Source organism: Schistocerca americana, chromosome 2 (assembly GCF_021461395.2).
Source record: "Schistocerca americana isolate TAMUIC-IGC-003095 chromosome 2, iqSchAmer2.1, whole genome shotgun sequence".
Classification (NCBI taxonomy): Eukaryota; Metazoa; Arthropoda; class Insecta; order Orthoptera; family Acrididae; genus Schistocerca; species Schistocerca americana.
This window is the reverse complement of record NC_060120.1, coordinates 1094380431-1094395339: the sequence shown is the minus strand read 5'-3', so window position 1 is coordinate 1094395339 and position 14909 is coordinate 1094380431. Positions and strand designations below refer to the sequence as shown.

General features: G+C 38.4%; 1 protein-coding gene across 3 annotated transcripts in view; it reads right to left on the bottom strand.

Moving 5' to 3' along the window:
- The window catches only part of LOC124596496, an 836705-nt gene that overhangs the window by 83525 nt on the left and 738271 nt on the right, over positions 1–14909 (bottom strand). For all 3 annotated transcript variants that reach the window (XM_047135655.1, XM_047135657.1, XM_047135656.1), the window contains one exon: positions 8810–8958. In XM_047135655.1, the coding sequence (XP_046991611.1) occupies positions 8810–8958 (149 nt within the window). The remainder of the gene's footprint in view (positions 1–8809; positions 8959–14909) is intronic.

Genomic DNA, 14909 nt, shown 5'->3' with positions numbered 1-14909 from the left:
ATGTCATCAGGTGGTGGCTGTTCACTACTGCCAGCAGGTAGCAATAGTCATGTCCACACTGCAACAGTGTGTGCGGGCTCCTCGTCACACGCGTGCAATCGAGTTACTCACTGATGGATGACTGTAGCACATTTGGAGACATTTACATATGCACCAGGTGATGGGTGCTGCTGCCAAATGTCACTGTGGCCAGGAGCCAAACCAAAATTGTTGCTAGATAAAACCTCCTCTATATTGGAGTAAAATTTATCTGGCATACCAATAAAAAAAGTCCAGTTGAGGGAACAAAATGAAGTAACAGAATCGGCCACTTTCACAGATGTCTTGCCGTACTCCGGCAGTATTTCCTCGACAGACATGACATTAGACACGTTCTTTGACCTCCCGTGAAACTGTTCTTCGACTTCCCGTGAAACTGAGGAATGTGTTATGTTCTGTCAAAGATGATCTCAGACTCTGGAAACAAGACAAGCACAAGATTCCTCATGAGTGTCCAATGACATTTATTGGCCAGACTTGTTGCACAGTGTGAGACTGATGTGACAAATACCTTTGCCATATACGTCTATGTCAACAGCATAAATCTCTGATAGCAGAGAATTGCCCTAGTACAGAACACCTTGTGATGTATGAAAAGACACAGATTATTTGCTAACTTTAATATTTCTGGGGCTGTAAGGTAAAAGAGACAACACACCCCCTCCCAGCAGATAACCTAATAAACAGGAACTAAGGATTCCAATTTAGTACAGCCTGGATCCCAGCATTTTGCACCATCAGATACAAAGAGAAACAAGAACTTCCAATGACAGTTACATCACAACACAATGCGGAGCTTCCATCTAAAAACAATTCAACTCAGATCCTGCCCACAGCAACATTCAGCAGCAGCACGTGCAGAAGGCTCCAAACATGCTACTGCACTTTCAGAACATTCTTTTCCCCTGATTCTACCATATCCACAGATCTAGCTTCCTTCTTTGGTACAGATTTCTCATATCCATTATCTTACTAAATGTGCAGCTGCACACTGTCTCCAATCTCGTTCTCTAGTGGTGTCAGTTCCTGCCTTTCACGAGAACGATGTGATTATAAATTTAACAATAAGAAAGCAACTATTAATAATAACAACAAAGAAAGAACAGATCGTAATCTCTTGATAAAGAATGAGTATCTGGAATGAATGGGACATAAAAGACTACCTCTAAAAACCCAAAAATTGTAAACAAGGCAATAGAAGAGTGGGCAGACCACACAGCAGATTGTGACTATGACAGGCTCTGTTACAGAAGTCAGGGCACAAAGAGCGACATGGACCTGTGACTCTACATTCAAAGACTGAATATTCCTGTAAGTGATAAGTAGAAACTACAATGAAGTGGGCTGGATGACTAGTTACCTACTTTCAGGAAGTGGAAATTCTACTAATCCTTGCAGGAACGCGTACGCAGAAAATACCAGTCTTAGCTTCTATTGTTCCTTTTTGGGGGAGAAAATGCAGCCAAAGCTTGCTCATGTTTGGTCTGTTGCACAAACCAAATAAATGCATCACACAGACCCTACACTGCGAGGGACCCATCTGTTGTGAGGACAAGGAGAGGTATAGTTGAAAGTGAAGACATCAGAGAGAGCAGGTCAAAGACAGAACAACAGTGCATACTGAGAATCTCTTACTCCAGTCCCTCTTAGTGAGGCACGCACAGCAGGAATGGGGATGAGTAGTGTTTTCATTGGTGCCATGAAAGCACATGGTAGATCAGTTCTTCTTTATGTATGAACAGTGAAATGAATAATGAATACCCAGGTTGAAAAGTTTTTCTGTGACCAGTAGGGATACTCTACAACACTATGGTTAATTCACAGTGACACTTTTCTGTACATTGTTAAAGCAGTAACTGGACTTAAACTTCTTTACACTAAATTGACCTACACAAAACATCCTGATGATGAATAAAATTGTGTTACCGAAATTTCTGAAGCCAGTATGAGGATGTGTACCTCACTGTTTGCAATGACAAGAACCTGTTTGCAAGGCAACTGGTGAGAATTCTAAAATTCCATGACCTCATTCTAAATATAGTCATAGCTCCTCAGTCAGTTATAGCTGAACAGTGTTTGTAGTCAAATATTTTAAATTTATAAGTCAAAACTGTTTATAATCAGAATATGAAGCAAACGCCATCATACTCTGGTACAATTCAGTAAGCAAATACCAAAAGTAATTTCTCAAAATTACCTTTTATTACAGCACAGTCATGTATTACTAAAAATCTGTTAACAAAACACTATGTCAGTTTATAACAGGCCTAATGCTAAAGAAACAGTGGTTGGAGAGGATGTTACCAAAAATCCAAGTTTTGGAGTTTACTTTTGGGATATAGAGCATAATATCACTGTTTACAAGTCATTTAATTACAATGACTGGGCTACTTTTCTCTAAGGTAGAGAAGAACTGTCCCATTTCAGCTTCTACTCAGCACTGTGATAGAAAGATACAATGTCTGAAAACTAGAACATTACAGCTGCTCAATGGTTGATACCAATTGATTTGCTGAAAAAGCTTTATGTTTCTTACTTTGTCTGTGTTACATGGATGTGCAAGCTCAGCATGAGAATCAGTCAAATTTTCTGCTGTCTTTCCAATTTCTTATATTTAGTAAATTGCAGATTTTACTTTTCACACTTTCATAGCCGTTATTCTTCTTTTATTTTCAACTATATTCTTCCTGTCATTCCAGCCTGTTTATACAAACATTGACTTATTTCACAAGAGCAGGCATTGCTTGCAGTGGAATCAGTAACTGTTGAAATTAACTTTATCAATCTAAGTGATCAGAGTGGCAGAACATCACACCAGGGAACTAGGTTCGATTCCTGGGTAGGTCGGAGATTTTCTCCATTTGGGGACTAGGTGTCGTGTCATCTTCATCACCATTTCATCCTCATCGACATGCACATCATCAATGTGGCATCGATTAGAGAGATATGCAGCAGGCGATTGGTCTATCTGATGGGAGGCTCTAGCAAACATACATTTCATTTAACAAGTTTACCAGGACATCCACAATTCACAATCAGTATGTTTTATTTTTATCGGTTTTGCTCTATAATTTTACAACAGCATAATCAGAAAAACTGTAATTTAATACAACAAGATCTGACAATATGGAATCTTACATTGACATTAAAAAATATTTTATTTACAATATGGTAACCTACATTTAAAATACAGTTGTTGGCTGATTACATTGCCTGTTCCAGAGATTACGTTGGCATGGTAGCAACGTCTACGGCAAGGTAGGGTGTATTCAGAGATAATGCAGTATCTTTACTGAGCAAGATAAGGACACATGTATATCAATGCATTTCAACCACTACACTAACATTGAATCATGGTAAACTAGTGCAATTTGTTCTGAAATTCATATTGCTACCAGAAATAGAAATTTACATTTCAGTTGCCACTTTCATGGACCTGTATAGAGACATGTCATTTCTGCAATGGACAATATTTCATTGCCTGCAATATCTTTCAAAATACATCTTGAAAATACATCTTTACAAATATAGTATCAAGATACAAAAATACCGTTTTTAAAAATATATCTCTTTAATAATGCCAGTAGCTCTCTAAGGGTGTTCACAGATAACACAGTTCTGTGTAGCGAGGTGACGATTGTAAGGAACAATTATGAAATGCAGGGATTTCTACATCTACATCTACATGGATACTCTGCAAATCACATTTAAGTGCCTGGCAGAGGGTTCATCAAACCAACTTCACAATTCTCTGTTATTCCAATCTTGTATAGTGAGCAGAAAGAACGAATACCTATATTTTACCGTACGAACTCCGATTTCCCTTATTTTATAATAACGATCATTTCTCCCTATGTAGGTCGACGTCAACAAAATATTTTCACATTCAGTGAAGAAAGTTAGTGATTGGAATTTCACGAGAAAATTCTGCTGCAGCAAAAAATGCCTTTGCTTTAATGAAGTCCACCCCAAATCCTGTATAATTTCAATGATACTCTCTACCCTGTTTTGCGATAATACAAAACATGCTGTTATTTTTGAAATTTTTTGTGGTACTCTGTCAATCCTATCTGGTAAGGATCCCACACCACGCAGCAGTATTCTAAAAGAGGATGGACAAGGGTAGCATAGGAAGTCTCCTTAGTAGGTCTGTTACATTTTCTAAGTGTCCTGCCAATAAAACGGTCTTTGGTTAGCCTTCACCACAACATTTTCTATGTGTTCCTTCCAATTTAAGTTGTTCGTAATTGTAGTTCCTAGGTATTTAATTGAATTTGCCACCTTTAGATTTGTGTGATTTATCGTGTAACCGAAGTTTAAAGGATTCCTTTTAGCACTCATGTGGATAACCTCACACTTTTCATTATTTAGGGGCAATTGCCAGTTTTTGCACAATACAGATGTCTCTTCTAAATCGTTTTGAAATTTGTTTTGATCTTCTGATGAATTTACTAGTTGATAAACGACAGTGTCATCTGCAAACAACCTAAGACAGCTGTTCAGATCATCTCCCAAATCGTTTATATAGATAAGGAACTGCAAAGGACCTACAACACTACGTTGGGGAATGCAGGAAATCACTTCTGTTTTACTCAATGACTTTCCATCAATTAGTACAAACTGTGACCTATCTGACAGGAAATCATGAATCCAGCCACATAACTGAGGCGATATTCCATAATCATGAAATTTCACTACAAGCCGCTTGTGTGGTACAGTGTCAAAAGCCTTTTGGAAATACAGAAATACAGAATCAATTTGAAATCCCTTGTCAATAACACTCAACACTTCATGCGAGTAAAGAGATAGTAGTGTTTCACAAAAACGATGTTTTCTAAATCCATGTTGACTGTGTGTCAATAGACTCTTCGAGGTAATTCATAACGTTTGAACACAATATACATCCCAAAATCCTGCTGCATATTGACATTAATGATATGGGCCTGTAATTTAGTGGATTATTCCTACTACCTTTCTTGAATATTGGTGTGACCTGTGAAACTTACCAGTCTTTGGGTACGGATCTTTCATCGAGAAATTGGTTGTATATGATTGTTATGTATGGAGCTATCGCATCAACCTACACTGAAAGGAACCCAATTGGTATACAGTCTGGACCAGAAGACTTGGTTTTATTAAGTGATTTAAGTTGCTTCACTATTCCGAGGATATTTACTTCTATGGTATGTTGGCAGCTGCTGTTGATTCAGATTCTGAAATATTTCAGAAGGCTGTTTAGTAGAGAAGGCACTGATTGTGTCTTGCCGCTTTCATACTTCACATATGACTAGAATCTCTTTGGATTTTCTGCCAGGTTTCAAGACAAAGTTTCATTGTAGAAACTATTATAAGCATCTCACATTGAAGTCTGTGCTAAATTTCAAACTTCTGTAAAAGATTACCAATCCTGGGGATTTTGCGTCTGTCTAAATTTGGCATGTTCATTTTGTTGGTTCTGCTACAGTGTTCTGACCTGTTTTGTGTGCCGAGGAGGATCAGCTCCGTCGTTCGTTAATTTATTTGGCATAAATCAATTGCTGCTGATACTATTTCTCTGAATTCAAGCCACATCTGGTCTACATTTATATTGTTAATTTAGAAGAAGTGGAGACTGTCTCTCAGGAAGGTGTCAAGTGAATTTTTATCTGCTTTTTTGAACATGTTTATTTTTGGAGGAATTGGGGGTTACAGTATTCAGTCTCACTACGACAACCCTGTGTTCACTAATCCTGTATCCCTTTTGATGCTCGTATTAACTCAGGATTATTTGTTGCTAAGAGGTCAAGTGTGTTTTCACAAATGTTTACTATTTTCGTGGGCTCATTAACTAACTGCTCAAAATAATTTTCAGAGAATGCGTTTAGCACAATTTCGGATGATGTTCTATAAATACCCCCAGAATTAAACATTTATTTTTGCCAACATATAGAGGGTAAATTAAAGTCACGACAACTATAATTGTATGAGTCGACTACGTGTTTGAAATCAAACTCAGGTTTTATTTGAACCATTCAGCAACTATATCATCTGAATTGGGAGGTCGGTAAAAGGATCCAATTATTAATTTATTCTGGTTGCCAACAATGACCTCTGCCCGTACTACCCCACAGGAACTATCTACTTCAATTTCGCGCCAAGATAAACTACTTCTAACAGCAACAAACATGCCACTGCCAAATGTGTTAAGCTATACTTTTGGAACATCGTTAGGTTCTTGGCAAAAATTTCGGCTGAGCTTAACTCTGATTTTAGCCAGCTTTCAGGGCCTATAACAATTTCAGCATCAATGCTTTCTATTAGCACTTGGAGCTCTGGTACTTTCCCAACACAGCTACGACAATTTACAACTGTTATACCGATGGTTCCTGTATCTATGATCTTCCTGTGTTTAGCCTGCACCCTTTGCAACTAAAGCCCTGTTTGTGTTTTCATGAGACCCTTTAATCTAAAAAACTGCCCAGTCCACGCCAAACAGCCCCTGCTACCCGTGTAGCTGCCTCCTGCGCATAGTGGACTCCTTACCTATTCAGCAGAACCCAAAACCCAACCACCTTTTTGCGCAAGTCAGGGAGTCAGCAGAATACACGGTCACAAAACCATCTGAGCCTCCGATTCAAATCCTCCACTCAGCTCTGTACCAGAGGTCAAAAATTGGTCCTGTCGAGTATGCTGCAAATGGTCAGCTCTTCTTTCATCTCACAAGCAAGACTGACAGCCTTTACCACTTCTTAGATGCTCAAAGCCAGAGAGAATTTCTTCTGATACAAAGTGACACACATCATTGGTACCGATGTGAGCTACCTCCTGCAGTTGACTGCATCCTGTGCTCCTCACGGCATCCGGGAGGACCCGTTCCACATCTGGAATGACTCCACCCGGTATGCATACGGAGTGCACATTGGCTTTCCTTCCCTTCTTGGCAGCCATGTCCCTAAGGGGCCCCACAATGCATCTAATGTTGGAGCTCCCAACTATCAATAATCCCACCCTCTGTGATTGTCCACATCTTGCAGGTTGGGAGGTTTCCTCTGGAACAGGACAGGTGACAGAGTTTGGCTCTGCGAGAGTGTCAGCCTCTAATAGCACCTGGAACCTGTTTGTCAGACTAACTGAGGAGGCATTACATATGGTCCCCTGGCAAGTCTTTTGCCACCTGCTATGCCCCGGGATGACCTCCCACTCAACCACAGTGAGGGGTCAACCTCAGTGAGAGCAGTAACTGAGCTGGCCACTTGTGAGGACCGATTGGAGGATCTGGACATGCAGGACATTCCGTTGGATTCCCACGGCTGACCCACAACAGTGGTGCCCGTCCACTGCAGCCTCAAGCTGTGTAACTGAACCCATCACAGCCTGGAGCTGAGTGAAAAGTGTTACCAATTCGACTCGCATTCACACACAAAAGTCACAGTCCCTATCCGTACTAAAGACCGTGGAAAACTAAACTACCCAGATAAATGGACTATTGGCATGTCCTGCAAAACTCTACTGTAGACATTGACGAAAGCACAGAAACTGTGTCTAATAAATTAGATTCATAAGCAGAGATTCAAAAACCCAACTACAAAGGCATGTAGGTGAAACTAAATAATTTGCCCCTGATTAGGAACTTGTAATATGTCACAAAATCGGTTTACTTTCCAATGCAAATGAAAATGCGAGAACTGTGGCTGTTAGATATTAAATTAACACACAGTATCTCAAGAAACTAAACTATTAAAGCACACAGATGACATTATAAAATTCACTCCTGGTTGGTCGTAAAAGTCATAAAATCAGTTCCTTCTTTGTCACTGGATCTGTCTTGACCAGCTGCTGCTGCTCAGATCAGGAAAGATAAACATAACACTGGACAATTATTAAAAATTAAAATTATTTTCATATTTGATGATGTACCACAGAGATATGTATGAAACATATTCATTAACTTTCCCAATTTCCTGTTTTATACAGAATTTTATTTACTTATTTATTTTTAAGGAAGAAACATGTAAATAATTCACTAGTCATGTGATAGAAAAATTCAGCAGATGCTAAAGAAAATATCTGCAATTTATTTCTTAAGTCACTTCTGATATAGTTGGAGTCACGAATGATGACAGTTGAGTGTAGCCCTGTTCTGTGCACCTTTGCCAGTTATCCTCCGACAGCCAATGAGCATTCAGTAATGTTCTGAGCACTTTGCTATGAATGTTGTATCCAATGTGAGCATTAAACATGATAACATGCAGTCATTTAGTGAATTTATTGCAGGCTGTCATCGCTGACAGTAGTGGTGAGCGAAAATTCTACACAGTCAAGCAGCAGACATAATTTGCAGGTTAACACTATGTTCAAGTGCAAAGCACACATCTGCACTACCACAACTGTTGCTTGGAACCAGTAACAGTACAGTCCCCATCTGTGCCTCGACCTGCACGAACTGCCATTGTTCACGAATTGGACTGTAGTTGTAGAAGTGGTTCTAGAATGAAATATCGGATATTGTTGTGAATGTTTTACTGGCGCAAATGATCAATATTTTTGGGTGTGATTTACACAATATTAACACTTCAGTAACAGCTCAGCAGTGTGTCCATCACCCCTAAAGATATCAGTCAGTTGTGCTTGTGAAATGCTGTCTGCATTTCACAAGAATATCTGATGTTTCATCTGAGAATGATTTCTATAACATCAGTAATAAGCATTACAAAAATACAAAAAAACATCCTCAAGAAATTTCCTGATTTGCAGTATGTATTACTAGTAGATTTATGTCCTGAAATGTTACCTGATAAAAATAATTGGAATTCAAACCAGGACCAGCAACTCTCTTTACAACAAAGCTGTTGCTGGCAGGAATTCTACCACGTTTCTTGATTAGTAAATGGAAGACAGCGGAGTCCCAGAGCAGACGTAACCAATATCGCAAAATGCCCACTGAAAAATAAATTGAGACACAACATAAATACAGTCTCTTGCATTCAACAGACACGTAAAGGAAGACAGCACCTCATGCATTCAGTTAATTAAAAAAAAGCATTGTTTTGTTTGGACACATTAGAAAATGTTTGTTTTTGCAATTTAGTCTTATGTGATACTTCTCACGTAAAAGCACTGACAGGAAGGGTTTAATGTCTTGCAGATAATGTGGTCATTAGAGATGGGACACATGCTCAGTAAAACATGAATAAGAAAGTTAACAGGCTGCATAACATCTGAAAGGACCATTTGGATAATGCCTGAAGTTATTCAGGAAAACTGTTAAAACAAACTGTAAAAGATACAAAAAAGGATTGCCAGATGACAGTCCAGATTTCACTCCTTCCCAATACAAGGATCATCTTAGAATAAATATTAAAATCTGCCCCTGTATAAGTTACTGTTTCTCACTGATGATCTCTGTTTGTAAAAGAGTGTTCCTAGGGGCGGAAAGGGCATAATTAATGCAAATGGAGAAAAGAATATTACACAAGCAGCTATTTGTGACTACTGCAAGGTCACGTACAAAGTGTATTGAAGAAAGAAAAAGAAACCTTGGGGAAAAAAAATGAGAGCTCCTTGGAAACTGCAAAAATTGAAAGATAGTTGCTTTGCATGATCCAATATGGTCCAACTGCACATAATAATAATAGTAATAAACCAATAAATGTAGATAGAACCGTCTTATATGAGACACTCACAGAAACACTGGAATACCAGAAACTGTATGCAAGATGGGTCCCAAAACAGGTGAAAAGCACAAGAAAAAATTGGATCAGTAGTGTCTGCAAGTTTCTTGAGAGATTTGAACTGAAAGGTGAAGATTTTCTGAGTTCTACTATGAGTGGAGATGAAATGTGGTCAACTCATTACATGCCTGAGCCCCATATGCCAAAATATTCAAAACCACAATTTCGGACAAAAATAATCATGGCCTCAGAGTTTTGGGAGCAAAAAGGCATCATTTTGGTCAAGTCTCTGCCTTAGGGGCAGACCATCAATGCACAGTGATATGGTGAGACCCAAAAAATTTGCAAAAGGAGTATTCAAAACAAAAGAAGGAGAATGTTGACGAGAGGAGTGAGCTCATTGCACAACTATGCCCATTTTAACACAGCCGCAGCCGTGGTAGCAGTAGATGTTAAAACTCTTTCAGTTTATCTTAAGAATTGTAATCACCATATTTTGAGGGACCGATGACTGTAGCAGTCTGGTCCCTTTAATCCCACAAACCAACCAACCATATTTTGAAGGTTATATCAATGCTATAATGGATACTATAAAGAATACATGGAAGTCACAGATTGTGTGGTGACTGTTTCCTTTAAGGGGAGGTTTACTATCTTTAGGTTAAAAAAAAAAACGATTTTTTTTAAATTGCATTTTTGGATCCATAAAAGTGTTTAGAATCCACCCCTGAAACAGTTTTTCCGAATACGGAACGGAAATGTTTGTTATTCAGTTGAACAAAAAACTGCACCTGCCTGAAATCGGCCTTTTTCACTCACCAGTCTTTCTCTTTCAGAGGACGAGTTATAGTACCGGTGCTTGGGAGGAAACACACAAAATTCAAATGAAAGTTTGAATGTGTGTGTTTGGAAGTTAGCCCTCAAGAATTTGCATTCTGGTGCGAAGACTGTGGAGATTGTGACTTTCCTGGCAGTGAGCAGCTTCAACGAAGGGTTTTCAGCAATTCTGAAGACCGTGACAACAGTGGACATCACCCTGGGACACTATTCAATGCAGTTCACCAAGAATTCGGATGACCACCGGATTCGAGCAGCCAAAAACCGCTTGTCACTGGCCGTACGAGCGGCTCTGGCGCAGTGCAGGATGGTCCAGATCAAGCAGAATGCCCTCTACGAGGAAGAGGAAGGACTAGTTTATGGACCCAGAATAGCAGATTGAATGTGAGTTGCATAAAATTGCATTTATATGTAGTCAAACCATCAAACGCATTTTCCTCGAAATGACACTTTTTATCATCGTGCGGTACGGTAACTTCGAATCTACTGAACTGATTGGCACGATTCTTTGTTTCCAAAGAAGCTAGCTAAATTGTCTAGGAGTTGTACCACTTTTATTCCAATCCATAAACTATAAATATTTTTACTTGACCAACAAAGTCAAAAAATCGATGGAAAAAACCCTATTTTTTTTTTCAAATGGCCACCATTTTGTTTCCTATGTTCCAAATAAGTTAAGTGAGTTACAACTCCTAAAGAATCTTACATACTTCACTAACGTCAACTCAATTTTGATTTCAGGCAGGCCAGCTGACCTGTGACATACCGTGCGTGGAGGTCTACATCGAAATTTTGTTTCATTCCGACAGCACTTGCGGCTTTGCTCTTTGACATTTCTGGTCGAAAAAATTCCAGTTTGTACAGGAAATATCAATAAACATTTTGAGCAAATTTGACATTGATATCTATAACACATTCTGAGAAAAAAATTCTCAAAGAACATGCTTTTTTCGGGTCAAAGATAGTAAACTTCCCCTTAATGACGTGTTTCAATTTATACATCATCAGATTATTCAGAAAAAAATCAGTAAAGAGCCATGAATAATACATAATGCATAGTAATAGTTAACAGATCACTAAGATTACACAGGAAATAAATCAAAGTACAATGTGAAAACATGCCAAGGTTAAGGTGAACACGTCATACATAGGTATGGAGCCACGTATTTTATCTGTACGATAATGCAAAAGTGAATCATTACAGTAGTTGTAACTTTCAAGAAGACAAACAGGCCACCTGGCAGCAGCACTGGTGAGCATTAAGACTTAAGACCTCATTATTATAATTAATATAAGGCTTAGTTACTATAATCCCATCAAAATGATGAAGATATGACCTGAAACCATGTATAATTACAAAACAAATGTACATCAAATCAAAAACTACAAAATAACAACTGTGTTAAATACAAAATCAAATCTCATGTTGTAGGGGGGAGGGGAGGTGGGGGAGGAACCAACAGTGGAGTGCAGGATAAAGGCGGGAGAGGTAATCCATGGACTGGTACAATAAATAAACTTTTTATTACAGAACACTTAACGCTGCAGTAGTCACATGAATTTTTGTTACGCTATTGGACCTGTGGGTAACAGCTACCACCCACCACTGTTTTAAATGTTATTTTAACAACAATGAAACAAAATAGGATATATATACTTGCATAATGATATAGGGTGTACAAATAAAGCAGAGAATACACTTTATACTCAAAATTTCAGAGAACATTCTCAGCGTGAGTAAAGGGGTGGAGGAAGTAGCTCATAACAAAGAATGTTCTCTGATTTTGTATGACTAAAACTAGAGGGGATTCTCACAAGTGGAGAACATTCTATGTTTTTCGAAATAAGCTCTACAGCATACTCTGACCTGAAGAAGTTCTGTTGAGGTTAAGTTTCACTGACCTTTTGGTAGCAATGGGAAAATTCATGTTGCTTGGTAGGCAAAAGAAAGAAGAAGATACTTAGCCCAAAGAAATACCGAAGAGAGAACCTGTAGAAGTTTATAGGGGTTTAACAATAAAACATTATTTTCCTGGCAAGTTTCCTTCTACAAAATCATGAAAGAAGAGAGTGTGACTTTTCAAAAGAAGTGAAAATTAACACACTTTTGTTGCTATTTAGCAGACCCAAGTTTTCACACTGACGTACAAGAAGACTTAGGTCTACACCAAACAAGTCACTGACATTTCCAGATGTTCACCATCATGTCTTCCTCCAGCATAAATCTTCTATTTTGTTATGTTAGAAATATATAGGCGGATTAGAAAAATTAATAACTGGTTTATTACAAATGTAACAATCTGTTTCTCATAATGGGCAACTGCTTAAATACTTCAGTACAATGAAAACTCAGACCAAAGTTGCAAATTTCACTTTTTTTATTCACCTGATGATTAATTTCACACCAAGACCCATTTCAAATCAATCTAACACAGTCAGAAATGGTATTTCTCAAAATCATCTCAAAAATGTGAATTAAAAAAGTGAAATTTGCAACTTTAGATTGGCTTTCATTTTACTGATTAACAGAAGTTGCTGACCCACAGTTATTCCAGCATGTCGGAAGTTTGCGTACATACCTGACTGGCGAGCAGACCATTATTCATTGTATTTAACCAGAATTTTTCTGTGTTAGAATGCTCTGACAGAATTCCTTTTTGGAGTAGATGAAACTGCCATGTACTCTTAAGATTTTGTTCCCATAATGTGTTCACCTAATTTGAATAACAAACAAGTTTCCTACATGTCGAAAATCCGGTTACAGTGCAAGAAAATGCATTTTCGCAAACTGTCAGTAAACACCTTAACAATTCATTGCTGCACATAAAAGTAAAATTGAAACATAGTGCAACTCTTCCAGAACACAGTGATGCCAGTTGCTTGTATGTACACTGAATAGTTCAATGTAGTGTAACAGAACCCCTGCATTCTGTGCCGAATGCAGCAACTGACACGCACTAAGATGCTTCTTGAGAAGGAATGGAGGTAGTGAGAAGGAGCTCCCTGCCAGAGAATATGGTTCAAAATTTTTATTCATACGACACAGAGAACTTCCTCAGAGAATTTTCTTGTGCTCTGAGAATCTTCTCCAGAGCATGTCCTCTTTTTTTATTCATTCAACCTATAGGATATAATTAATTACTCAACTCAACACTTGAATGCGATATATTTATTATAACATACATGTATGATTTCCTTTGATAAATCAAACAAAAGTGAACCTATATAGCAGAAAAATTAATAATAAGCGTTGTTTGTGACCCATACGCTGCAATACAACAGTTAATCCTGTTATGTTGTTGTGGTCTTCAGTCCTGAGACTGGTTTGATGCAGCTCTCCATGTTACTCTATCCTGTGCAAGCTTCTTCATCTCCCAGTACCTCTTGCAACCTACATCCTTCTGAATCTTCTTAGTGTATTCGTCTCTTGGCCTCCCTCTACGATTTTTACCCTCCACACTGCCCTCCAATACTAAATTTGTGATCCCTTGATGCCTCAGAACATGTCCTACCAATTGATCCCTTCTTCTAGTCAAGTTGTCCCACAAACTTCTCTTCTTCCCAATCCTATTCAACACTTCCTCATTAGTTACGTGATCTACCCATCTAATCTTCAGCATTCTTCTGTAGCACCACATTTCGAAAGATTCTATTCTCTTCTTGTCCAAAATATTTATCGTCCATGTTTCACTTCCATACATGGCTACACTCCATACAAATACTTCCAGAAACGACTTCCTGACACTTCAATCTATACTCGATGTTAACAAATTTCTCTTCTTCAGAAATGCTTTCCTTGCCATTGCCAGTCTACATTTTATATCCTCTCTACTTTGACAATCATCAGTTATTTTGCTCCCTAAATAGCAAAACTCCTTTACTACTTTAAGTGTCTCATTTCCTAATCTAATTCCCTCAGCATCACCTGACTTAATTCAACTACATTCCGTTATCCTCGTTTTGCTTTTGTTGATGTCCATCTTATATCCTCCTTTCAAGACACTGTCCATTCCGTTCAACTGCTCTTCCAAGTCCTTTGCTGTCTCTGACAGAATTACAATGTCATCGGCGAACCTCAAAGTTTTTATTTCTTCTCCATGGATTTTAATACCTACTCCGAATTTTTCTTTTATTTCCTTCACTGCTTGCTCAATATACAGATTGAATAACATCGGGGAGAGGCTACAACCCTGTCTCACTCCCTTCCCAACCACTGCTCCCCTTTCATGTCCCTCGACTCTTGTAACTGCCATCTGGTTTCTGTACAAATTGTAAATAGCTTTTGGCTCCCTTTATTTTACCCCTGCCACCTCCAGAATTTGAAAGAGAGTATTGCAGATAACATTGTCAAAAGCTTTCTCTAAGTCTACAAATGCTAGAAAC